The sequence below is a fragment of the Marmota flaviventris genome, chromosome 1, assembly GCF_047511675.1.
Source record: "Marmota flaviventris isolate mMarFla1 chromosome 1, mMarFla1.hap1, whole genome shotgun sequence".
Taxonomy (NCBI): Eukaryota; Metazoa; Chordata; class Mammalia; order Rodentia; family Sciuridae; genus Marmota; species Marmota flaviventris.
In genome coordinates, this window is record NC_092498.1 from 220,296,554 (window position 1) to 220,322,189 (window position 25,636).

The 25,636-nt window shown below is 63.6% G+C and overlaps 3 protein-coding genes across 4 annotated transcripts; 1 reads left to right on the forward strand and 2 right to left on the reverse strand.

Moving 5' to 3' along the window:
- The first annotated feature begins 21 nt into the window (after nucleotides 1-21).
- Nucleotides 22-17,718, forward strand: Med16 (mediator complex subunit 16). Of its 2 annotated transcripts, XM_071604783.1 has the most exons (16): nucleotides 22-188; nucleotides 819-896; nucleotides 1,175-1,338; nucleotides 1,890-1,997; nucleotides 2,157-2,326; nucleotides 3,898-4,329; nucleotides 4,949-5,054; nucleotides 6,718-6,873; nucleotides 7,965-8,176; nucleotides 8,677-8,883; nucleotides 10,038-10,248; nucleotides 11,834-11,967; nucleotides 14,119-14,311; nucleotides 14,700-14,916; nucleotides 16,508-16,591; nucleotides 16,822-17,718. In XM_071604783.1, exons 3-16 carry the CDS (start codon nucleotides 1,206-1,208, stop codon nucleotides 16,946-16,948), a joined length of 2,490 nt encoding a protein of 829 aa, XP_071460884.1. In that variant the 5' UTR covers nucleotides 22-188; nucleotides 819-896; nucleotides 1,175-1,205; the 3' UTR covers nucleotides 16,949-17,718. The 2 variants fall into 2 exon arrangements, with proteins under 2 accessions (XP_071460884.1, XP_071460882.1); XM_071604781.1 differs by lacking the exon at nucleotides 819-896 and having other exon boundaries at nucleotides 23-188.
- Nucleotides 17,719-19,645: 1,927 nt separating this feature from the next.
- Cfd (complement factor D) lies at nucleotides 19,646-21,421 on the reverse strand. The gene is made up of 5 exons (XM_027923547.2): nucleotides 21,315-21,421; nucleotides 20,755-20,911; nucleotides 20,518-20,662; nucleotides 20,055-20,312; nucleotides 19,646-19,861 (listed from the first exon to the last, which is right to left on the reverse strand). The coding sequence occupies exons 1-5, from the start codon at nucleotides 21,367-21,369 to the stop codon at nucleotides 19,700-19,702; spliced, it is 777 nt and encodes a 258-aa protein (XP_027779348.1). The 5' UTR covers nucleotides 21,370-21,421; the 3' UTR covers nucleotides 19,646-19,699.
- Nucleotides 21,422-23,533: 2,112 nt separating this feature from the next.
- On the reverse strand, nucleotides 23,534-25,471 carry LOC114082187 (neutrophil elastase). Its single transcript, XM_071604806.1, is given in 6 exon segments — nucleotides 23,534-23,812; nucleotides 23,934-24,089; nucleotides 24,091-24,221; nucleotides 24,582-24,679; nucleotides 24,803-24,959; nucleotides 25,297-25,471. Coding segments are annotated over 6 exon segments (810 nt in total). The 5' UTR covers nucleotides 25,364-25,471; the 3' UTR covers nucleotides 23,534-23,611.
- Nucleotides 25,472-25,636: the final 165 nt, after the last annotated feature.

Below are 25,636 nucleotides of genomic sequence, written 5' to 3' on the forward strand. Positions count from 1 at the left end.
ATATTTTCCGGACTAAATTCAGCACAAGGCCTACTAGGAATTGCTTTATGCAAATAACCCGGAAGCGGGGCGGAGCCAGAGCCTTCGCCGTCCCAGAAGTCTCCGCGAAGCGCTCTTGGGTGCCTGGAGCCGGCGGCGGGCGGCCGCACGTAGCGTGAGGCGGGCGGAGCGGAAGCCGGTGGGCGCAGGTAGCGGGGGCCGGCGGGGCCTGGAGGTCGGGGGCGGGGCCTGCGGGGTCAGAGGGCGGGCTGGAGGTGAAGGGTGCTAGGTCCCCGAGCTGCGGGGGAACTCTGGGGCGGTGTCCACCATGCCACGGGGGCGGGGTCCTCCTCGCATCCCGAGGGTGCGCGGGGCAGGCTCCCGGGCCTGAAGTCAGATGGAGTTGGGGGCAGGGCTGCAGGACTGTTAAGGGTGTGTGGGTGCATCTCGGTGGAGCAGAGGGAGCGTAGAGGAACATGGGGTGGTGGTCATTCCGCTCTCCTGGGCCCCACCGCGGGTGCCAGGCACGGCAGAGCCTAGGAGCGCTGGCTCGGCAGCCCTGCCGCCCAGACCCCGGCTGCCCAGCCCCTCCCCCAGCTCGAGCGTCCCTGGGTCAGCCTTTACAGACACGGGGTCCACTCACTTCTCAGTGTCTACACCCCTGTCCTTGCTTACCTGGAGCAGCCCAGTCACCCGACCTGTCCAGGGCTGCACCTTGGGCCTCCAAGTCTGCCCCTAGAAGGCCCCTGTGGGCATGTTGAAACCTACATAGGTCCCAGGCCTCCTGGCACCCACAAGGCCCAGGAGCAGCCCCCTGCTCTCCTGCTCTCATCCCTCAGGTGTGATCCAGCCCCAGGGCCTTTGCCCTGGCTACTCCTGCCAGCTGAACCCTCCTCCCTCTGGTGTGCCTCACTCAGGTACTGCTTCCCCAGGAGGCCTCCCTTGCTGTTGAAACCTGAGTCCGAAGCCAGGTGCTGCTGCACACCTGTCACTACTGGGGGAGAAGCTGAGGCAGAAGGATCACTAGAGCCCAGGGGTTTGAGACTAGCCTGGGCAGCATAGAGATCCTGTCTGAATAAAACGGAGAATTGCATTCCTCCGGTGCTCACGTTGAAGCCAAGTTCAGGGACCTGGCCATCTCAGTCCCAGAACCACTCAGTTGGAGCCCTTGGCAAGCCCGACCTCCTTTCTGCAGGAGCAGTGAGTGTACGTGCACAGTGGGCACGATGGACCTGGCCTACGTCTGTGAGTGGGAGAAGTGGCCCAAGAGCACCCACTGCCCATCAGTGCCCCTGGCCTGTGCCTGGTCCTGCCGCAACCTCATCGCCTTCACCACGGACCTCCGCAGCGATGACCAGGGTGTGCCCCTGCCCACCCACCTGCACACTGTCACCATTGCTCCCAGCACATTGCCTCAGGCTCTCTGCTGACCAGACCTGGCAGGGAGCCCTTCCCCTGCCCTGCTGTAGTCTGCACTTGGGGTCCAGAGGGTTATCGGTGCCACACCTGGTGCAGGGGCTGCCCTCCCCCATGAGTGGAAGGACGGAACTTGGGCTGGGATCACTGAAGGACACTTGCAGGACACTCAGCCCTGGTTCTGGGCTGAGTGTCCTGACATGGCTGTGGATAGCTTCTGAGGCGTGCAGTGACTTTCCCCCACTGTCTGTTGTTCTGGCCATGTGCTCTTGTGGGGGGAAGTCACAGAAGCACGGGTTCAGGGCGTTGAGAAAGCCACCTAGTACTTTTGACGCGAGACACCCACTGTTAGCTCCTGTGGTCCTGTGTTTCCCGTCCAGTTCTCTGGGGTTCCCCACAGGGTCTCCACCCAGCCCCCAGGCCACAGGTCCCGCAAGCTGGCTGCTGGCTGGAGGAGGCCAAGTGAGACCTGCCCCTCATGCTCTCACCCTCAGACCTGACCCGCACGATTCACATCCTGGACACAGAGCACCCCTGGGATGTGCACTCCGTCAGCTCCCAGCACCGCGAGGCCATCACCTGCCTGGAGTGGGACCAGTCAGGTGAGCACCAGGGAGGGGGCACTGCTGGCCCGGCCAGTCCCGGGGTATCCACCACTCTTCCCACAGGCCTTCTGGGCCCTTACTGTGGGCCCGGCTGCTCAGCTAGGCCTTCTCGAACCCTTGTCGCTGTGGAGGGCTCCTGACGCCCTGTTCCCACAGGCTCCCGGCTCCTCTCCGCCGATGCCGACGGGCAGATCAAGTGCTGGAGCATGGCGGACCACCTGGCCAACAGCTGGGAGAGCTGCCTGGGCAGCATGGTGGAGGGGGACCCCATCGTGGCCCTGTCCTGGCTGCACAATGGTGTGAAGCTGGCGCTGCACGTGGAGAAGGTGGGTGTCCTGAGCGAATGAGCAGCATCAGCCCCTGTGCTCAAACCTCTGGTGTGTTCTGAGCCTGCAGCCCTGGTCCTCAGCAGGCTGCTTGTTAGCCAATGGCTGCTGTCCTCAGTGAGCCACCCACTTCCCGGATGGCCATGTCCTGAAAACCCGGCCCACCCTTGACCTTTCGTCAGTAACGTTCTGAATTCTGTATTCTGTGCTTTAGCCAGTCAGGAGTGGGGCCGCTGGGGCCCGGGACATTCTAGTCATTCCTGGCTCCATGCTTCTGTGCCAGTTGCCTCCTGGTTGGCAGAATCGTCCTGGGGATATGGTGAGGAGGCTGGCCAGGGCCTGTGCTCTGCCGCTTCCCGAGTCTGTCCTGGCTGCGCCTGTGCAGCCTCCGCGAGACTTTCAAGACCTCTTTGACCTGTTTAGAAAAGTTTTGTTGAGACACGATGCTCACAGTCCGTAACTCACCTGTGTAAAATGTAAAGTCCAGAGGTGTTTCATGTTTCCACAAAGTGCATCCGTTCCCTCTGATTCCAGAACATTCTGCCTCCCACAAGGTGACCTTGCCCCCTCAAGCAGCCCCATCCCTCCCCAGCCCTGCACCCAGATCCATCTCTAAACTTTGCTGTCCTTGACTCTCCTGTCACTGGGTCACTGTGACCTGTGTGTCTGGGTCTCACTGAGTCTCACCAGGTCCTCAGGCCCAGCCATGCTGCAGCTGGGGCCATCCTCACGTGGTCACCTGCCTTAGTATATCCTATAGGCAGATTGGCCACCTGATCTGGAGTCCCGCTGCACCCAGGGCCCACGGTTCCCAGAGCACATCGCCCGAGCCAGAAGGCGGATGTCATACCAGTACAGGTGGTCTGCCCAGGGCTGTGGACCACACGTGGACTGGTTGTACCCAGTGACCTGTGAACTCTTTTTCTTTCTTTCTTTCTTTCTTTTTTTTTTGCAGTACTAGGAATTGAACCCAGGGCCTTACACATCACAGGCAAGCAGTCTACCACTGAGCCTCATCCCAGCCCTTTTTGAAAAATTCTTATTTTATTTTGAGACAGGATCTTGCTAAGTTGCCCAGCCTGGCCTTGGACTTGGGATCCTCCTGCTCCGCCTCCTGAGTGGCTGGGGTAGCAGGAGGCGCCACTGTGCTGGGCTCCCTACCTGCCTCTCTAGATGAAGCTTTGCTGGCACACAGCCACACCTGTTTGTGGACAGTGTCTCTGTGGCTTTTTCTGCCCTACACAGGCGGAAACAGCCCGGGGGCTGCAGCAGGGACTGTCTGGCCTTTTACAGAGAAAAGTCATGACGCTGTGTGTACCTTCACCCGTTTCCTCCCCACAGCGGTTCTCCAAAGACTTGTTCTGCTTCTGTCAGCAGCAGAGGACACTGAGGCTCAGAGAGGCCCATATCATGCAGTGCTCCAGTGGCTAGGCAGCAGCGGCGCAGGCCCAGGGACTCTTTGGCCACCTTCCAGTGTGCTGGTGTTTCTGTGGGTGCAGTGACCAGAGGGGCTTGTCGGGTCAGGAAAGGCAGACCCCAGGCTGAGCAGGCCTTTCGCCCCTCCCTTACAGTCAGGTGCCTCTAGCTTTGGTGAGAAGTTCTCCCGCGTCAAGTTCTCGCCGTCACTCACGCTGTTTGGCGGCAAGCCCATGGAGGGCTGGATCGCAGTGACCGTCAGCGGCCTGGTCACAGTGTCCCTGCTCAAACCCAGCGGGCAGGTGTTGACGTCCACCGAGAGCCTGTGCCGGCTGCGTGGCCGCGTGGCCCTGGCTGACATCGCCTTCACGGGCGGCGGCAACATTGTGGTAGCCACCGCGGATGGCAGCAGTGCCTCGCCCGTGCAGTTCTACAAGGTGTGCGTGAGCGTGGTCAGCGAGAAGTGCCGCATTGACACAGAGATCCTGCCCTCGCTCTTCATGCGCTGCACCACAGACCTCAGTCGCAAGGACAAGTTCCCCGCCATCACCCACCTCAAGTTCCTGGCCCGGGACATGTCCGAGCAGGTGAGGAGCCGCCACCGTGCTCACTGGCATCAGCAGCATGGATCTTTCCCTCGGGTTGAGTCCGCAGCTGACTGGGGCCTTCCTGCCCAGATCTCGGTGCAGCAGACCGGGTCTCCCAAGGAGGGTCCTTGTCCCCCTCCTCCAGGTCTTGTGACCCCAGGAAGAGTCCTCATCCCCCTCTTTCAGCTGCTGAGGCCCAGGGAAGGACAGTAGTCCTGGTCCCCTCCTCCAGCTCCAGGGCCAGCAGCACAGTGTCTTGCAGGCTCCCTGATTCTGACCCTCCTGCCTCCTCTCAGGAGGTCCCTGTGGTGACCCTGGGTGACCCCAGCTCAGGGCCTCCCGTGTTGCCACCTCAGAGCCCCTCTGCCCCAGGAAGTAACATAGCACAGGCCCAGGGACGAGGGCTGCGTGTCTTTGATCCCCCAGGTCACCTGAATTCCCTGTGGGCCCCAAAAGTCTGGAAGCCCCTGTGTGGTTCCCTTGTGCCCTCCTCAGGGAGGTCCTGTGCTGTGCGACCTCGCTCCAGGGGGTGGGCCCAGTTCACAGGCCTGTGAGGTCCCGGGGCTGGGAGGGACACTCGGAAGGCCCTGTCCCCATGCCTGACCCAGCCGCACCCCAGGTGCTCCTGTGTGCGTCCAGCCCGACGAGCAGCCTCGTGGAGTGCTGGTCCTTGCGCAAGGAGGGGCTCCCCGTGAACAACATCTTTCAGCAGATCTCTCCCGCTGGTGAGTCTTCTCGGGCCCTGGGCAAGTCTGGCCTTGGCCTTTCCCAGCCCTCAACTCTGTCCTCTCACACCACATCGAGGCAGGGGCTTTCATCCTGGTCTCTGGGGTAGGAAACAGGCTAAGAGGCGGAGCTGTCCACCCGTTGCCTGCAGAGGCAGCAGGCACCTGGTCTCAGGACACGGAGTGCAGAGGTCCTGGGGGGATGTGGGGGTGGGCAGGAACAGGCGCAGGGCAATGGGCAGCATACACGGGCCTGTAGCCACAGGAGACTATATTTTGAACGTCATGGAATCTTCCAGAGACCCTGGTTCGCCGAGGCTTGGGCTTGCTGTTTGTCCAGGACACACGACCCAGCCTCCTGTTGCCTGGGCCCTCCCAGGGGAGCCCTCCCAGCACAGCCCCCGGGGAGCCACGGATGTCCATACCACCCACCCACCCAGTCAGCCCTAGGTTCCAGGCTCACCTGCCCTGGAGGGAGATGCGTTCCCGTTGGCCTTAGTGGACCCTAGAGTGGTCAGCCTTGAGCGTGCTGAGCAGAAGCTGCTAATGAGACCATCCTGGCTCCTGCCAGTCTGGGAGGTGGTCATGTGACTCCTTGCTGTGGCCGGGTGTCTGAGGGCGCAGGCAGCCTGGGCACTTGACCAGTGGCTGACACCACGTCGCCTGGCGGGCAGGGCTACCAGGGCCATGCTGGGCCTCTGGCAGAGCTCAGCTGGCCCCCGCCCCTCTCCTGCCCCTTGTCCTCCAAGCAGCCTTGTGGGGCACTTGCAGCCAGGCCAGGCAGACCTGCTGCCCCGTGCCCAAGGCACCTCCCCACAGCGGGCCTGCCTGCTGTCCTTGTCCCTCTTTCCTGCGGCCTTGAGGTCCCACTCTTCCCTCATCACCTGCTGCAGTCCAGCCCATGGCCCAGGCTGTCCTGGCTCAGGGCAGACCAGAATGGGGACTGGGGGGACAGGTGGCTCAGCCCCTTCCAGCTGTGCCCTGTGGTTTAGACTGGGGACCATGGCTAGCACCTGGGGAGCAGGCAGGTCTTCCAGCACGAGGTGACATTCCACAGGGTGGACAGCCACAGGTAGACTGACCTCTGGCAGTCTTGGCCACTCTGGGCCTAGCCACTCCCTGGGTACAGTGCTGGCCTGAACTCCCCGCCAGCCTGGGGCGGTTCAGAGGTCAGGGCCAGACACACCGTGCAGCCCAGTGAGCTGGGGGCCCTGGATGCAGTAGGACTGGGTCCCCTTGTGCAGCCTTTGTGGTCTCCTGTCCCCTCCCCGAGTCTGTGACCAGGGGCTATCCTGGGCTCCTGACTTCTCCAAGCCCCAGGCCTCCAGTCCCTGGGGCACTGCCCTGGAGGGTGGTGGGCTCCGTGGCGTGTTCTGGTCCCATAGCGTCAAGGAGCAAAAGACCCAGCTCGGCTGGTCTGTGCCCGGCTCTAGGGTGGTGGTCAGCTTCTCTGCTGGGTCAGTCCCATCTGGGGACAGGTGCGTGTCCCCACCACCAGCTGTGCGCTCTTTGTGTGCAGTCCCAGAAGTGCATCCCGTCTGGGCAGAACCCAGGCCGGAAGAGGCGCCTGTGCCCACCCCAGGCCTGTGCCTGCCCCAGGCTTGGACGTGCTTCCTCGCGTCTCAACTTTCCTCCTCCACTTTCCCACCCCCAAATGCTCCAGTTGGTGACAAACAGCCCATGATCCTCAAGTGGCGGATCCTGTCAGCCACCAATGACCTGGACCGTGTGTCGGCTGTGGCACTGCCCAAGCTGCCCATCTCTCTCACCAACACTGACCTCAAGGTGGCCAGCGACACCCAGTTCTACCCCGGCCTTGGTATGCTGAGCTTGGGAGGGTCTGGGGGAGCCTGGCCTCCTGGCTGTGCTCCCGTGGAGAGGCCAGCCCATGGCAGGGTGGCAGGGTCTGAGCGCTCAGTGGCTGGAGGCTCTGAGCCTGCACTGCTAGTGTGTGGGACATCTGACGTTGAGGATCAGCCCGTGACCGGGGGGGGGGGCAGGGAAGTCCCAGGCCAGACCAGCCACACTAGCAAGCCTGCTTGTGGTTGTGGGTACACACCTGTGGGCCTGCCCACCAGCAGTTGGGCTCACTGTCCAGCACAAGCCCGTGTGCTCAGCTCTGAGGTGAAGACCTGTCCACCAGTTCCTTCTGTTTTCCAATTTGCTGGGAAGAAGAGCACTTACCACAGTTTGCACTGGTTGCTGGACATGGTGGCCGCGCCAGTTGTGCTGCAACGCGGGAGGTGGAGCAGGAGCACGGCAAGTTCAAGGCCAGCCTGTGCGATTTTGCCAGACCCTGTTCTAAAACAAATACCAAAATGGTGTGGTAGAATCAGTTCAATCCCCAGTTCCAAGGATAGTAACAATGATGATTTCTGCATCAGTCTCACGGCCTTTTATTTAGAGCTGAAAGGACGGACAGAATCTTTGTTTTCATCCATGCCACTTGCAGGGACCGTGTTGCCGGCTCTTATCTGAGTCTATGGGTGTGGAACTGCCTGCCCTCCTGATGGGCAGGACCAGGACTGGCTGTGGGCAAACCTCTGGTTTCCCTAAGACAGCTGCAGGTGACGGGCACGGAGGGCCCCAGCTTGCCTCCACCATGGACGGCTCCCTCCAGGGCTCCAGGGACCTCCACGAGGCTCTGTGTCTGGTTCCTGCAGGTCCAGGAGCTCCCAAGTCCCATCTAGCGGAGGCCTCCTGCCTCGTCCCTGGAAGGCGCTGGCAGCCACGCCAGCCCAGGTGCTACCTGGCCCAGGGCCTCGGGGCTCGAGCCCGAAGCCTGACTCTTGGGATTTAGTAGCAAGAGGTGGGGAGAGCAGCTGCCAGGGGTAGGCTGGACACCAGCAGCAGCTCTCAGCCCAGTTCCTGGCTCCTTGCCCTTGTGTACCTGATGCCACCTGTCCCCAGGGCTGGCCTTGGCCTTCCACGACGGCAGCGTCCACATAGTGCACCGCCTCTCGCTGCAGACCATGGTGGTCTTCTACAGCTCCGCCACCCCGCGCTCTGTGGACGAGCCGGCCATCAAGCGCCCTCGCACCACAGGCCCTGCAGTGCACTTCAAGGCCATGCAGCTCTCCTGGACTTCCCTGGCCCTCGTGGGCATCGACAACCATGGGAAGGTGAGTGCCCTCAGGACGCCTGCAGAGCTGGGGACGTGATGACCAGAGCACCAGGGCTCCTGTCCTCCGCAGGAGGGACACAGGGGTGGGTCCCCTTGCTGTTCTCCTCACCATTGCTGGCAAGTCCTTCAGCCTCCAGCCTGCGCTGCCCCATCATCAGGTGACCTGGAAAAGGCCCCAGCCTAGTATGGGCACTAGTGGGCACCCAGGGGGCAGAAGCGGTCAGACTGCCTGTCCCGAGGCCTCAGGGTCCAGTGGTGCCCCCCAAGCCTGGCAGGCATCGGGCCCCCACCCAAGACGAGTGTGTGCTCAGCTCAGAGAGGTCTGGGAGCCTCCTGGACATCCAGCTGTGCCCGAGGCTCAAGGGAGCGCCTGGCTGAGGCCAGCCTGTGGGGCCTGGAGTGTGGGGTGGCCAGGGTGAGCCACACCCCCGCTGCCTGCAGCCCAGCCTGGAAGGTGCAGGCCGACCCTCCCTGTCCCCTCCTGTCCCCTCCTGGCAGCTAAGCATGCTGCGCATCTCGCCCTCCATGGGCCACGCACTGGAGGTGTCCCTGGCCCTGCGGCACCTGCTGTTCCTGCTGGAGTACTGCATGGTGACAGGCTACGACTGGTGGGACATCCTGCTGCACGTGCAGCCCGGCATGGTGCAGAGCCTGGTGGAGAAGCTGCACGAGGAGTACACACGCCAGAGCGCAGCCCTGCAGCAGGTGGGCTCCCTGGGGCACGAGGTGGGGCTCACCTGGGGCAGGTCATGGGGGGGGACCCCAGCCTGGGGCAGTGAATTGGGGGATGTCAGCCTAGGGCAGTTGAGGTGGGGGCCTCACCTGGGGCAGTGAGGCTGCATCTGCAGTTCAAGGCAGGTGAGGTGCTACAGATAGGGTACTGTGGGGCCCTGCACCTGGGAAAAGCTCTCTGGCTCTCCTCCTTAGTTTGGGGGCTTTTTTGGTGTGGGGTCTGATGGTCAGATCCAGGGCCTTGGCTCTGCCTGAGCTATACCCCGGTCCTTCACAAGTTTCTTGTGAAAGTGAAACACTGCAAGTAGGTCTTGAGCCTTCTTGGACCTCCCTCCTGACACGGCTAACAGTGGGGTCTCCGGACCACCCCCAGAACTCACCAGGTCCGAGGTGTGCCATTGGCAACCTCAGACATGGCAACAGGAGGAGCGGGGAAGCTTGGAGCAGGAGGCTATGGTCTCACCAGAGCCCAGGGGGGCAGCGGGGCAGGACAGTCCTGTCGTGCAGGAGGCCCTGGGTTTCATCCCCAGCACCAAGAAGAACATCCTGGTCTTCTTTAGCCCAGTAGTAACCAGAGAAGGTCAGCAGGGTCCCACTCAGCAGGATCTGGTGGGAAGCCGGTCAGGTTGTCTTGGAGGCTGGGGCCGGAGGGCATCTTGTGGCTGGTACACACAGCCCTGGGTTCCATCCCAGCACCAAAACAGAGTGGAGGAAGCTGGGATGGAACCCAGACGTCGGGTGGCACGGGAGACTGGCCAGCAGCTGACCGCTCACTCGCCAGTGTGCCAAGCACTTGGGTACTTTGACTCTGCTCCCCCTCGGGGGTCTCTTCCTTGCCACTGAGTCTCCTGTCGAGCAGTGAACCTGGCTTCGCCCACTTGTTGCTAGAACCATGCCCTGTCATGACCATCACTGAGTGCCCACTGGGGACAGAACTGTCCCAGGCCGACCCCGTGAGGCAGGTCCTCCTACTGTTCAGTTGGCCTTGAGGGGAGTGAGGCCCAGAAAGGCTAGTGGGCAAGCCGAGGTGCTACAGCCTGCCAACTGGCTTGCTCTGGGGTGTGTCCACCCCAGGCCCAGGTGGGATCCTCAGCCCACCTGCCCTCCTGCACACATTCGTTCCCCAGGTGCTCTCCACCCGGATCCTGGCCATGAAGGCCTCACTCTGCAGGCTCTCGCCGTGTACGGTGACTCGCGTGTGCGACTACCACACAAAGCTTTTCCTGATGGCTGTCAGCTCCACGCTCAAGTCTCTGCTATGTCCACATTTCCTCAACACCCCTGATAAGAGCCCTGGCGACCGGCTAACCGAGATCTGCGCCAAGATCACTGACGTCGGTGGGTGAGAGTCTGGGACAGGGCCTGTGGCCTGTTTTGTTTCTCATTGGTAACATTATTCAGGTTCTTGGTGGAAAGTTTAGACAAAACCCAGTGATAGGTACTTGCAAAGGAAAAGCAAATGTGCTTCTGTGTGTGTGTTGCTGGGGATGGAACCCAGGAGGGCTCACCACTGAGCTTCATCCCAGCCATTTTTATTTTTATTTTTGAGACAGTCTTGCTAAGTTGATGAAGCTAGTCTTGAACTTGAGATCCTCCAGCCTCAGCCTCTTGAGTTGCTGGGATGACAGGTCTGTGCCAGGCGCCCAGCTAACATTTCCCTTCTAAAACTCCCAGGATTCCCAGGCCAGGGCTGGGGCTCAGTGGGGCTCAGCAGTAGATCCTGGTGTGCACAGGGCCTTGGATTCCACACCCAGGACTGCCCCAAACAATCAGGTTTCTGACTTACTGCTGAGTACACAGTATGTGTGGCCATGTGGCCCTCAGAGGAAATTGGAACTACCTAGAAGAAAAGTTCCCCATCACCCCGTGGCACATCAGGGACACCACCCAGCAGGGAAGGGGCTGCTGTTGTCACGTGGTGGCACAGAGGTATGACCAGCTGCCCCAGCAGCCTCTGTCTCCCAGGCCTCTCTAGGGGATGGGGCACTGTCTCCTGCCCGCCACCTCTCCACATGGCGATACCCAGTCCTGGCCTCTGCCGTCAGGCCTGTTTCTGTGAGTGGCAACCCCGGGAACCCCGTGCACACACCTGCCCCCAGGTGCCAGTGCATCACACAAGCTCACACTACAGATATGGTGGGAAGTGGAAAAGAGGCTTTTCCTTCCGGTATTATCAGTGTTATTGATAACAGGGACTGAACCCAGGGGTGCTTAGCCGCTGAGCCACATCCCAGCCCTTTCTGTTTTATATTTCAAGACAGTCTTGCTAAATTGTTGAGGCTGACCTTGAACTTGTTATCCTCCTGCTCAGCCTCCTGAGTCACTGGGATAACGGGTGTGGCCACCATGCCTGGCTCCTGGTGTTATTTTACAGTAGTACCTTGTGGTGACTGTTCAGTGATCCCTCTGCAGGGGCACAGTAGGTTAGCCAGCAACCCCTGCTGCTTCGTGCTGAGTGGCTGTGATTGCCCTGGTCTGCTCATGGCCAGCCAGTCCTTCCTGACAGAGGGGGTCATGTCACCCTAGGACCCACCTGAGAAACACCTGTGGGGTGTAAATAGGTGCTAGGCCACCACTGACCGGGTGGACGCCTCCCTTGCTGGTGGCCCTTACTGTGAGCCCAGACGATGTTCCCCACAGGGCCAGGTCTGCATTTGCAATGTCCCAAGTATGTGGAGGCGTGGAGGCCAAGAGCAGCTGAGAGGCGGCCCAAGTGGGCAGGCAGCTCGCGCTGGCTCCTCTCCAGCCGCCTCCTTGAAGCCCCTGCTGTGCTGCACTGCATGTCCATGTTGGCATGGGCTCCTACCAGGGCCAGAGCAGTGGGTGCTCGTCTGTGCAGGGTGCAGGGCCTGAATGGTAGCAGGCAAAGCGTGCACACATGAGGACCTGGCCACCCTGACTGCTCTGACCTTGTTCTTTTTAGACATCGACAAGGTTATGATCAACCTCAAGACTGAGGAGTTTGTCCTGGACATGAACACGCTGCAGGCGCTGCAGCAGCTTCTGCAGTGGGTGGGCGACTTTGTGCTTTATCTCCTGGCTAGCCTGCCCAACCAGGTATGTCGAGGCCCCACCTCCAAGTCACCTCTTCCACTCCCCACCTTCCCTCCTCCAAGCCCCGCCTCCACCCCGGCCACGCCTCTGCCTCTCCTCCCCCAAGCCCCGCCTCCTCCCCAGCCACGCCTCTGCCTCCCCTCCCCCAAGCCCCGCCTCCTCCCCAGCCACGCCTCTGCCTCTCCTCCCCCAAGCCCCGCCTCCTCCCCAGCCACGCCTCTGCCTCCCCTCCCCCAAGCCCCACCTCCACCCAGCCTTACCTATGCCTCCCCTCCTCCAAGCCCCGCCTCCTCCCAGCCTTACCTATGCCTCCCCTCCTCCAAGCCCCACCTCCACCCCAGCCACGCCTCTGCCTCTCCTCCCCCAAGCCCCGCCTCCTCCCCAGCCACGCCTCTGCCTCCCCTCCCCCAAGCCCCGCCTCCTCCCCAGCCCCGCCTCTGCCTCCCCTCCCCCAAGCCCCGCCTCCTCCCCAGCCACGCCTCTGCCTCTCCTCCCCCAAGCCCCGCCTCCTCCCCAGCCACGCCTCTGCCTCCCCTCCCTCAAGCCCCGCCTCCTCCCAGCCACGCCTCTGCCTCCCCTCCCCCAAGCCCCACCTCCACCCAGCCTTACCTATGCCTCCCCTCCTCCAAGCCCCGCCTCCTCCCAGCCTTACCTATGCCTCCCCTCCTCCAAGCCCCGCCTCCTCCCAGCCTTACCTATGCCTCCCCTCCTCCAAGCCCCGCCTCCACGTCAGCCACACCTCTGCCTCCCCTCCTCCAAGCCCCGCCTCCCCAGCCACGCCTCTGCCTCCCCTCCCTCAAGCCCCGCCTCCTCCCAGCCACACCTCTGCCTCCCCTCCCCCAAGCCCCACCTCCACCCAGCCTTACCTCTGCCTCCCCTCCCCCAAGCCCCACCTCCACCCAGCCTTACCTATGCCTCCCCTCCTCCAAGCCCCGCCTCCTCCCAGCCTTACCTATGCCTCCCCTCCTCCAAGCCCCGCCTCCTCCCAGCCTTACCTATGCCTCCCCTCCTCCAAGCCCCGCCTCCACGTCAGCCACACCTCTGCCTCCCCTCCTCCAAGCCCCGCCTCCCCAGCCACACCTCTGCCTCCCCTCCCTCAAGCCCCGCCTCCTCCCAGTTGTACCTCTGCCTCCCCTCCTCCAAGCCCCGCCTCCTCCCAGTTGTACCTCTGCCTCCCCTCCCTCAAGCCCCGCCTCCTCCCAGTTGTACCTCTGCCTCCCCTCCTCCAAGCCCCACCTCCACCCTGCCACACCTCTGCCTCCCCTCCCCCAAGCCCCGCCTCCTCCCAGCCACACCTCTGCCTCCCCTCCCCCAAGCCCCGCCTCCTCCCCAGCCACGCCTCTGCCTCCCCTCCTCCAAGCCCCACCTCCACGTCAGCCACGCCTCTGCCTCCCCTCCTCCAAGCCCCGCCTCCTCCCAGCCACACCTCTGCCTCCCCTCCCCCAAGCCCCGCCTCCTCCCCAGCCACGCCTCTGCCTCCCCTCCTCCAAGCCCCACCTCCACGTCAGCCACGCCTCTGCCTCCCCTCCTCCAAGCCCCGCCTCCTCCCAGCCACACCCCTGCCTCCCCTCCTCCAAGCCCCGCCTCCTCCCCAGCCACGCCTCTGCCTCCCCTCCTCCAAGCCCCGCCTCCTCCCAGCCACGCCTCTGCCTCCCCTCCTCCAAGCCGTAGCTCCAACCCAACTTTTCCAACTCTTCTTCCCTTTGCTCCTCCCTAGTCTCCTCATCCACCAGCACCCTAATCCTAACTAACTCCTGGTGCCCTTTGGGCTTCAACACCAGTCCAAACCCCAGCTAGTTGCATGCAGCGGCTGCTCTGTGGATTTGGGGGCTCTGCCCTCACTGCAGGGGAGCACAGCGGGAGGCCTCCCTGCCCTGGGGTGCTGTAACCGCCTACGGGTTGAGGAGCCTACCTTCCCCTCCCCAGCAAGGCATCAGGCTCCCCAGGAACCCCAGAGCTGGCTCCTCTGTGGGGTCTGCCTCCTCAGGGCTCCTGCTCAGCACAGTGGGCACCAGGGCTGGTCGCTCTCAGGTGGGTGCCCAGTAGCCTCACCTGCTCGTCTCTACAGCCACGCTGCTCAGGGGCCTCAGGTGCCCCACTGCCTACTGGGGACGCACAGGTCTGGTGGTCACACCCAGTACGTCTGTCCGGCAGGGCTCCCCACTGCGGCCAGGCCACAGCTTCCTGCGGGATGGCACCTCACTGGGCATGCTGCGGGAGCTGATGGTGGTCATTCGCATCTGGGGCCTGCTGAAGCCCAGCTGCCTGCCCGTGTACACAGCCACCTCGGACACCCAGGACAGCATGTCCCTGCTCTTCCGCCTGCTCACCAAGCTCTGGATCTGTTGTGAGGCACCCCCAACTACTAGTCCTGTCTCCCTACCACAGTCCAGTCCCTAGTTGAGATGCTCCGCCAGAGTATAAGCTCCTGTAGGCAGAAAGGCGCCTTGAGTCCCACGGGTAGCCAGCCCAGCCCTGCCAGGTCCAGTGGGCTGGGCAGCCCTTGGCGCCAGCCATCAGGCGGTGTACTGGTTCTGCTCCCAGTGCCTGGGAAGGGCACTGGTGCTTGCAGAAGAGTTCTTTGGAGGGTACTTGGCAGTCCCTGCCCCACAGAGGAGGCTAGTGAAGCCAGGGGCACGAAGGAGCTTTCCAGGTCACCCTGAATGTCCCTCGGGCCTTGTGGGCCCAAGGAGGCTGTTGTGTGCCAACCGGTCACTGAGACCACTTCCCCACAGGCCGAGACGAGGGCCCATCTAGTGAGCCAGATGAGGCACTAGTGGACGAGTGCTGCCTGCTGCCCAGCCAGCTGCTGGTCCCCAGCCTGGACTGGCTGCCCGTCAGCGATGGTCTGGTCAGCCGCCTGCAGCCCAAGCAACCCCTGCGCCTGTACTTCGGCAGGGCACCCACGCTGCCAGGCAGTGCCACCACTTTGCAGCTAGACAGCCTCGCCAGGTGAGTGGCAGCCCTGCCCGCCACTTCCATGGGGCATCCGCAGCCCGGTCACACCCTTGCACCCTTCTTGGGCTTGCGATCACGCTGTGTGCAGGATGCCACCTGCCTGGCCTCTGGGGTGTGTGGGGTCCGACCTGGTGCTGAGCCAGCCCTGTCCTGGACAGTGGCACCCAGGGGGCCTCCTGACTCCATGAGTAGGTGAGAGGACCAAGCCTCTGAAGTCACTGGGTGGAGACCCAGACCACTCAGAGGCCCCACCCAAGTCCTGGTCACCGCGGAAGCTGTGAGGCTCCCTGAGCAATAGAGCTGGGGACTGAGCAGCATGGGGGTGGACAGGGCGGCTCCTGCTGCCCCGCTGGCCAGGCAGGGCACAGGTACGTCCTAGGACTGGACAGGAGGCAGCGCAGATTGACGGGTTGTCGGTTATGTCAGTATCTTGGAGATGGACCCCTACTTTTCTCTTTAATAGACATAAAATTGGAGGGTGTTTTCCAAAAATATGTAGAAATAGAAACAAAGCCCAGGACGTGACAGGGAGGCCATGCTGTGGCCACCCCGGGAAGCTGCCAGGCTTGGCCAGCCCTCTTGGTGGTCCTCTGGTGCTCACGGTGGGGAGTCTGGAGCCTGGCTTTGGGTTTCAGGGAAAGGCAAGGGTGGGGCTGGGAGAAAGGGGCGGGGCTGTGGGGGGCAATGCTGGGGCAGGCGGGGGGCAGGCGGGGCTGTGCAGGGCAGGCTGCCACAGGGTCCCTTCTGGAGCTCTGTTCTAGAGAATTTAACCCAGCTCTGCAGAAGCCACTTGAAGGGCTGTCCCAGCCCCTCAGGCCGTGCTGCCCCCAGGCTCTTGTGGCATGCGGGGTCCTGGCGTTTGTGGCCTGTGTGCCTGGGCAGATGTGTGCACTGCCCCCCCCCCCAGTTGCCTATCTTGCCCTCTGTGGGTACCACCAGTGCCCTGCCCAAGGCTTCAGACCCCTCTCAGCCGGGTCCTTGTCAGCATGCACCTGGCTCCCTTGTCCCAGCCGCTCCCGGTGCCCTTCCCAGCCCAGATGGTCTGTCCCAAATGGCCCCGCAGCCGTCCTCCCAGCCTAAACCTCCAAGGGGTACCAGGCCAAGGCCTGTCACGTGGCAGATGCCTCTTGAGGGTCTGAGACTCTGACTCTCCTGCCTCAGTCTCCCCAGATGCAGGGTGACAGGCTCCTGTGATGTCACCTGGGAAACTGAGGCAGGAGGGTCACAAGGTCCAGGCCTGGTTCAATCCCCAGCACAGAAGGAGGGGGACAGCAATGGCCACAGCCTCTGGGTGGTGGCAGTCACCATTTCTGTGCCCGTGTACTAGTGTCCTTGTTCTCAGGGAGATCATTGTGCTCCACCTGTGTGCATGCCATCCCATGCCACCAAGTGCAGGGCCACCCACTTGGGAAGGCCACGGTGCTGGCCTGTTTCCTGTGCTCAGGGCACTTGGCCACTGGCAGAAGCTGGTGTCCCAGGGTTGATACCTGATGGTGGGAGGAGACCCACTGTCCACCTGTGGACTGACCCTCCTGCCCAGTCTGGCCCTGTGCCCCGGCCCTCATGCCTCCCCTCCCGTCCCCAGAGCACCAGGCCAGCCTAAGATGGACCATCTGCGGCGGCTGCACCTGGGCGCCTACCCCACAGAGGAGTGCAAGGCCTGCACCAGGTGAGCGCCAGGCCTGCATCCTGGCTTCCCTCTTGGGGGGCTGAGTCCCAGCCAGTGGCCTCTGGAGGTCCTACCTGGCCGCAGGGTGGCGAGGCACAGCCTTCAGCATGACCGGAAAGAAGGTCTAAGTGCTCTGGGACCCTTGGATCACCCATGGGCACGGGCCAGGCCTTGGGCTGCTGGGAAGGCCGATGACAGGCACCCTGTAGCCGGCCTGTGCTTGCCCCCAGGTGCGGCTGCGTCACAATGCTCAGGTCCCCCAACAAGACCACGGCGGTCAAGCAGTGGGAGCAGCGCTGGATCAAGAACTGCCTGTGTGGGGGGCTCTGGCGGCGGACACCCCCCAGCTGCCCCTGAGGGTGCTGCCCCTGAGCGGTGCTGCCCAGTGGGCTGGGTAGAGACTGGGTGGACTCAATGGTGCTGGCCCCACAGGGCCCTAGAGCTGGACACCCTTCCTTCCCTGCCTGTTTTGGGGGCTGTCGGAGGCACGAGGCCCCTCACCCCTGTCAGCGGGTCCCTCGGCATCAGGCCGTGGCCTCTGGGACCGCCCACCCTGCACCTCCGCAGCCAGCACCCTGAGTGCCTGGTCCCTGCCCAAGGACTAGTGGGCTACAGGCCCTGTCCTGGGGACTTGCTGGCCACCAGCCAGTTGCTGCAGGCCACATGCTGCCTCCGTTTCCCTCCTGTTCCTTGAAGGCCATTCCAGCAGGGGTTGGGACAGGGCTGAGCCGGGCCTTCTGTCCCCGGCCCCCGTTGTCACTGTGGGCCCCTGCACCGCACTGGGGCATCTCGCTTGCTCTGTCCTGAGCTCAGCCAGCCTTTACGGGCATCAAATGGACGCCCACCAGGCCCTGGCGTCTGTGTTGGCCAGAAGGGGCAGAGGGTGGAGGGAAGGCCTGGAGCCTGTCTGTCTCCATCCCTGTGTGTCCTTGCCCTCGGCTCTGCCCTCCTGTCCCCATCCCCTCCCCCGCACTGGCGCTGCTAGCCCAAGGCCCTGGTTCCCAGTGCTCTGCCTCATGCCCCAGGGGTCTGCCTTCTGGCAGGGAACGTTTCTGTCCATTATGTGCTCTGGGCCAGCTGCCCCCAGGTGGGCAGGCCCTGCAGACATGCTGCCTGCTGAGTGATAATTGGTTTGCTTGTTTTCTTTCTGGAAGGCTCCAGGAGGGCAGCGGCTAACTCAGCATGGCTGTCTGCACTTGATCCTGGCCTGCCCCTCGCCTGGCGGGGTTCCTGAGCCTGGTGCTAGGCAACCTGTGGCTGCAGGACCGGGCACCGGGAGGGCATGGGCAGCAGACCGCATCCCCAGCTGCCTCCACCAGAGCGAGGCAACAGCCTCCTGGGCCGAGGCGCAGCCGGGATGGGCGACAGTGCCCGGGCCACTGCCTGAGGGACAGAGCCCACAAGATGACTTGCACCTGGGTGGCCTTCCACAGGGCCTCCACCTGGCCCCTCTGTCGAGCAGGCATCCTCCCTGGCCTGGGCAGACACCTGCAGATGATACCAGGTCCCCTGCAGAGGCCTGGGTGCAGTGGGTGGGGCTGCCATGGGCCACCCCCTCTCCTGGCTCCTCCCCTGCCCACAGTCAGGAGCCCTAAGCCCAAGAGAGTTGATGTCCCTGGGTGAACAACTGCCATTTCATGTTGCTGTGTCAAGCCTGTCTGTCCTGGGCACCTGGCCCAGTATCGGCAAGGAGGTGGGGTGGGAGAGCACTGTGGGGCCTGACCCCTGGGGCTCTTTCTGGAATGTTCCATGAGCTAAGACTGATGGCAGGATGGGACTCGGGTGCCAGGGAGTCTAGAGCTGGACAGGCTGGCCCCGTCTATGTTGTGATTCAGGGCTGTGGCCGCAGGCCACTGGGCTGACGCTGGCCCTGGGGCACAGCCAGTCCCTGGGAAAAGGGCCTGTAGCAGTGGCAGCGTGTCGCAGGGTGCTCCCTTGCTGGGCTTCAGTTGGTTTGGCCTACTGAACCCTCCTGTGCCGGGAGGAGAGGGGGGAGAGGCGGGCTCGAAGGCCCCCAGCCCCAGGGCTGTTTTGTAAGACCTCCCAGGCCACCCTGCCCGGTGCTCACTTCTCAGCTCTGGCAGCAGCGCCACAAGGTATAAGGGAGTTCAGGGGAAGTGACTCTCAGACCACCACCCCTTAGCATGTGTCCAAGAGGGGGCTTGCAGGCTGTGGGCTGCCTTCACATGGTAACAAGGGTTTGTCTTCCCCAGTGCCATGAGGGTGGGCAGCTTCCTTGGGAGACCTAGTACTGCCTGCTGCCACCCCAAGCTGGGTTGACTGCTGGACAGCTGCAGGGCCAGCCACATTAATGACGTGCGGCACAGTGGAGGATTTGCCAAGCTCCTCAGGAGCAGGCCCAGACCTCAGCTGTGTCTCTGGCCCCCATCCCAGGGCTGGCACACAGTAGGTGCTCAACAGATACTGGTGTAGGGCTATAATTCCTGGGTGAACATTCCATAGAATCAATAAGCCAAGACACGGATTCCAATATTATCTTCCCGTTCCCAGCGCGGTGCGGGATTTCCCCTCAGACCCTCGGTCTTCTTTTCAACAAAAAGGAAACCATGTAATCTTCCTTTTATATATCCAGCTTGCTGCTGTGGGCCTCACTCACCTCTCCTCTAGGTGGCCTGGGCCTGAGTTCTGTCCTGTCACCTCCCCGTTGTCTATAGAGGTGCAGGCTGTGTAGAGCTGCCCGCTACACGGGGCCCCAGGAGACCCCAGCTTCCTCATCACCGGCTTCAAAGCCATGCCTCCTCCTGGAGTTTGTGTGACCCCTGAGCCTGTTTCCCGTTTGGGACGCGCAGCAGGTCGTGAGTCACCGCCACATAACTACCCTGCACGTTTCGCTGGAAAGCGGAGGGCGGGCCGGATGGGAGCTGGTTGGAGAGGGGTACCCCACCCCTCGGCTTCCTGGGAGGGGCGAGGGCGCCACCGTGTGGTCGGTGGCCGAACAACAGCCGACAGCTTCCGTGCTGAAAGAGCCTCCGGGATTGGGAGACGCCCCTTGGCGTCTCCCTTGGGGCAGGTGCTCAATAAAGATGCTGGACATAGAAACGAACGCCTTTATTACCATCTCCTCGTGCCCCGCGCCGTAGGTCCCGCTCAGGCCTCCGCGCCCTCTGCCAGCACGCCGTCGATCCAGGCCGTGTAGCTCGCCACGCGCGTGTAGATGCCCGGCTTCTTGCGGTTGCCACACACGCGCGCGCCCGAGGTGACCACACCCTCGACCACTCCCCGGCACACCAGCGGACCTCCGGAGTCGCCCTGCAGGGCGGGCGGAGCCGTGAATGCCGTGGGCCCGCCCGCCCTCCGCTCTCCCCACCCGCCAGCCACACTCCTGCCGCGTCTCTGCCGCTCCTCCCTCCCCATACGCCCTTCAGTCCCGGGTCTCACTCGTCCGTCCCTCGACTCGCGTCCCGGACCCCACCTCTCTCCTAACCCGCCCCTTCCCGCGCACCCTGCAGCTGTCGCGGCGGTTGCTTTCCGCGCACATCATTCGCGGGGTGATGGCGCCGTCGTGGTACGTGCGCAGGTTGCAGGTGGCGCGGTCCAGCACCGGCAAGAGCACGTGCTGCAGGCGGTCAGGCCGGCGGCCAGCGTGGCTGACCACGCCCCAGCCGGCCACGTCGCAGAGTGTGCCGGGCGCCACGTCGCGGTCCTCGCGCTGCAGGGCCAGAGGCTGTACGGCCGGGCCTAGTGCCGCCTTCTCCGATAGCTGGAATGGGGCAGAGGTGGACGTCAGGGCCGCACGCGGGCGGGAAGCCAGAGGCTGCGGCTAAGCCGCGACGGGGGCGCGCAGCGGAGTGGGGATTCAGCGCCACCGGAGAGAAGGTGCCTAGAGTGGGATGGGGAAGCGGGTCAGAGCGGGGTGGGACACCGTCCCAGCGCAGCAACAGAGACCGCGGCTGGCCTGCGCCGACCTGCAGCAGGAGGAGGTCGTGGTCGATGGTGTCCGGCCTGCTGTCCGGGTGGGGCACCGCTCGGCGCACGTCGTACCGGCGCTTGGAGGGCTCGGGCTGCGATAGGGAGTGCGCGCCTAGGAGCACCTGCACCTTCCCTTCGGCCCTGGGGGCGCGGGACCAGGTCAGTGCCACGGCCGCCCCGCCCGGGGCCCGCCCGCAAACCCGTCCCTGGGCCCGCGGGCGGTGGCTGCTCACGCGTCGTCCAGGCAGTGCGCAGCGCTCAGCACCCACTGCTCGGTGACCAAGACGCCGCCGCACAGGTGTTTGCCGTTCACTTGCACGGACGCCAGGTAGGGCCGCGCATGCGCCTCGGCTTCCCGACCGCCCAGGATCCGACCGCGAGGCTGGGCCGCTATGGGGGCGAGAGGACCTGAGGGCGGCGCCCCAGAGAGGCCCAGCCTCCGACGCCCGCACCCATGGACGCCTCAACTGAAAGCTCATCTCTGGCATGTGGGGCCCCAGGAGCAGCAGAGAGTGCCCAAGGCAGAACCCTGCGGAGTGAGGGGGTCTGGGGCAACTTCCAGGACCCGAGGGCTTGGAATTAAACCTGAGAAAGGAGCTGGCCAGCCCTATCCCCCTGCGGCCGGCCGGCCGGCTCTAAGGACTCGTTTTCGCTGCAGAATTTCAGCCTCACTGGTCTGAGGCGGCTCAGACCAGACCCAGTGCTTGGCGAGTCCTTGGCCCCAACTCCAGGTTCTCCCCCAGGCCTGGTGGGCTCCCCATAGGCGGCTGGGCACATCCCCAGGTCCACTCACCACACACTGCGGCCCCCAGGAGGACCAGAGACGCCAGGCACGTAGAGCCTGGCATGATGACACCACTGTGGCCTGAACACTGACCCAGGCGGGGGCCCCGGGGCCCTTTTATGAGGGCGGAGGGGCGGAGCTGACCATCTGCCAGCTGGGCTGCGGCCCAGCAGGGAAAGGGGAAGTCGCCCTCTGGAACCTCACCCTCCCCAGACCCAGAGCACACAGCCTTGCTGACTCTGCAGGGGGCTGGGCCCTAGGGTGGGCAGGAGAAGGAGAGGAGGGATGGACCCTCAGCCCCTGTCCCCTGAACCCCTGTCCCTTCAACCCCTGACCCGTGTCCTTCCAGCCCCAGATTTCACAATAGCACCCGGAGGCTGTGGTTTGTAAACAACCCACTTCATCTCTCCAACCCTCCCCTTTCTTCCTCCTTCAACTTGGAGAGAAGGTCAGGTGTGGGGGGTGGAGGTCACCCAACAGTCCTGTCCCCATCCCTGTGGCCTTGGGGCCTAAAACCCCAAAAAGGGGACTATTAGAAAGGAGGCACAGATGAAGCAGATGAAAAGACCATTGGGTATGAGTGACAGAAAAGCCAAGTCAAACTGGGCACAGCTTCCATTAAGAAGAGTAAGTGGAAAATTCATGGTCTGCCTTCAGGTGTGACTTGGTCCAGGTGTCTGACCAACATCAGGTGTCTGCTTCTGGCTTCTCCTCTCTTTGATGTCTTTTCTCCTCACCAGACTCTCCTGTTGTGGTCCCAGGGTCCCCAGACTTGCTCCAGCAGCTCCCTGGGCCCTTCTAAATCATCAGGACAGCCAAAGTCTCAGGGCTGCCTCTGGTTGACTGAGCATGGATCACGAACTCCCTCCCCAGCTACTCTCTGTGGGCATGTTCTGCTGAGCAGGCCCTGGGCTGTGCCCTCTGGAGCAGGGTGGGGAGAGGACCCTGGGCTGTGCCCTCTGGAGCAGGGTGGGGAGGGGACCCTAGGCCGTGCCCTCTGGAGCAGGGTGGGGAGGGGACCCTGGGCCGTGCCCTCTGGAGCAGGGTGGGGAGGGGACCCTGGGCTGTGCCCTCTGGAGCAGGGTGGGGAGTGGACCCTAGGCTGTGCCCTCTGGAGCAGGGTGGAGAGGACCCTGGGCTGTGCCCTCTGGAGCAGGATGGGGAGAGGACCCTAGGCTGTGCCCTCTGGAGCAGGGTGGTGTTCAACCGCTGGGCAGAGACTGGGGTGTGTTGCTGCCCCCTGCCTGCTCTTCCTGGAGACAGGCTGTTGCAGACGTGGGGTACAGTGTGACCTGCCCATGCACTGGGAACTGCAACTGAGCCTGGGACAGCTGGGCCCAGGGGAAGGGGCGGGGTGAGGACCCCCACTGCCTGGCCAGGAAGGCTGGCCTGGGAGGGGCAGGCCCTGAGTCCCCAGGGGTGGCTGGGGGGATGCTTGTCGGGCACACAGCAGCCCCAGGTCCCTCCCCAGTACCGAGAAGAAAGGAAGGGATCTGGGCTGGGGCCCAGTGGTAGAGCGCTTGCCTGGGCATGTGTGAGGTGCTGGGTTCGAGTCTCCGCCCACATGTGAATAAATAAAATAAAGTCCATTGACAAGTGATAAAGTGTTAATTTGTGGTGCTGGGGATTGAACCCAGGGCCTGGTGCATACAAGGCCAGCGCTCTGCCAACTCAGCTGTATCCTTAGCCCCTAAGAAAATGTTTTTTTAAAGAAGAGGAAAGGTCCCTGACAGAGGGCACTGGGACCTGGGACAGAGGGAGGGGAGCTGTCCCCACCTCCTGGGCACTTCTCTCCTCTGCCGGGCTGGCTGCCCAGGGCTGCTCTGCAGACTCCCCAGAGGGAGGTGCTCCGCTGTCCTGGGAACCCGGAAGCCAGCCAGGGTGGGAGCAGGGCCCAGCTGGGCTGCCCTGTCCGCCCCTCCCTGACACCACCCCGCCTCAGCAGTAGCCATCGGGCTCAGAGGGCCATGACCACGTGCCCCGCGTGGCAGAGCCGGAGAGCACAGCCCGGCTCTGCCCCTGGTCTCAGCCCCTCCACCTGGCAGCGGCCTGGAGGCTGGAGAGCCTGCTGCTGTGACCCCTGCCCGGGCCTCCAACAGCTGGGTGCCTAGCAGGGACAGCGGAGCCCCCGACCGGATCCTGGCTGGGAAGCAGGCGTTTCCTGCCGCCCCCCGAGGCCGACTCCCACCTCCCCGACTGCTTTCTCCCAGGCTGCAGGGCCAGGCGCCTTCCACAGACAGGACTTTTATTTTGCCGGGTGAGGAAATGTGGTGGGGTGGCCCAGCCGGGCGGCAGGGGTGGCCCTCTTAGGAGGTCCTGCTCACAGGGTCCCTGGGGTGGGGGAGCGGGCCGTCCGTGGGGCTGCGGATAACAGAGTTGATCCAGTCTGCGAATTTTGCCACTGGGGCAAAGGCGTCGGGGTAGAGCCCAGAGCCGCAGCCCCCCCGGATGAAGGAGTCGATGCCCTGGACCAGCCCGTTGCAGACCAGGGGGCCGCCAGAGTCCCCCTGTGGAGAAGACTGAGGTCAGGAGGCTGGACCTGCGGGCTGTGGCCCTCCCACTGCCCTTCCTGGCGGGAAGTGGCCCAGGCAGTGTGGGGTGGTGGGCAGAGGAGCACGGGGCACCTACGAAGCAGATGCCGGCCTGCCGGCGGGGCACAAGTGTGCACACGTTGACACGGCGGCGGCAGAGGGTCGTCACCACCGTCACGTTGAGTTCCTGTAGGACGCTGGGTGTCGGTCGGTTCGTGCCCAGCCTGCCCCAGCCCATGGCAAGGCAGGGCGTCCCGTTGCCCCACACCGCGATCCTGGGCTGGCAGCTGGGCCACCTGCACGTTGGCGTTGACGGTGGCAAACCCACTGAGCTGCCGCAGGGACAGAACACAAGGTGTCAAGGAGGCCGGACAGAGGTCCCCACCTGGGGCTGCGCGGTGGCTCCACCACCCAGCAAGCTGCGCCCTGCCCTGCGCTCGGTGCTCCCAGCTAGGAAGTGAGGCCACAGTAAACAGGAGGTGCTCGGTCCGGCAAGCCGTGCACCATCATGACAACTCCCCAGGGAGCAAGCAGAGCTGGGTCCCTCTGCCACTGCCCCCGCTCCCAGGCAGACGCGCTTGCTGAAGCTGCCCGGGGCCGAGCTCCTGTACAGGGCCAGGCCCTTCACCCTGGGCCTTGGAGGGCCAGGCTGGCCCTCCAGGTCCAGGCCTCGGAGCGCGAGCCTTGGCTGCCCTCGCCCCTGGGTCACTGGAGACTCACGATGTCGTTCAGCCAGGCGCGTGGCCCATCTCAAAGACCCGCTGGACGGAGAAGACCTGCCGGGAGGGCTCGCGCTGCCGCAGATCGTGGGCACCCAGCACCACCTGCACCGACCGGAAGTTCCTGCAGCAAGGGGGAGGGCAGCAGGCCGCGGGTGGGTGGCTGTGGGACCTCAGCCCTGCCTGGGCACGGAGGGCCTGAGGAGCCCAGCCTGGCCTCACGGCCCGTCCCGGGGTGGACACTCACAGGCCATTCACACAGTGCGCCGCAGACATGACGAAGTTCCTGGCGATCAGGGTGGCGCCACAGAAGTGGCCTCCCCGTCTCTGCAGAGACACCATGAAGGGCCACGCGTGGGGCCGGGCTGGCCGGCCACCCACGATCTCTGAGGCCAGCACTGGGCCTGGAGACACATGGGGTGGGAGCAGGAGTGGCCGGCCGTGAGTCCCTTCCACCTGGCCACTCGGCCCTCTGGACCCCACAGAAACCCACGGGGAGATGAGGACACTGAGGCACAGTGGGGGACTGTGGGGTCCAGGTGCAGTCAGGGGGTCTGTTCACCCCAGATTCACAAATCCTGGCTCTGGGCACCAGGTGTGACTTCTCCACTGAGAGCTTCTGTCTCCTTTTCTGGGGTTTCAGTCCCGACTTTTACCACCCCATGGGAACGAGGAGACCCCAGGTTTGGTGCCCAGTGAAAAGGTGGTAAAGGACACCCAGGGTCAGATGGCCCCACTCACCGCCCAGCAGCAAGGCCAGCAGGACTGAAGTGAGGGCAGGGCTGTGGGCTCCGCAGCTGTGGGTCATGGTGGGCCAGGGCTGCCGGTCTCTGTCCACCAGACGCCTTGCCCTCTTATAGGCCCACACAGGGAGGCCGTTGTGTTGCCCCACTTCCTGTCCTCGGCACCAGGGCTGAGGAGGAGGGGCTGGCCCAGACGGCGGTGGCTGGGCCAGGCGCAGGCCGTGCCTGTCACCCTGCCACTTGGAGGCTGAGGCAGGAGGGTCACCAGCTCAAGGCCAGCCTGGGCAACTCACCGAGACCCTCTCTCAAAACAGAAAACACGGTGCTGGGGCGCAGCT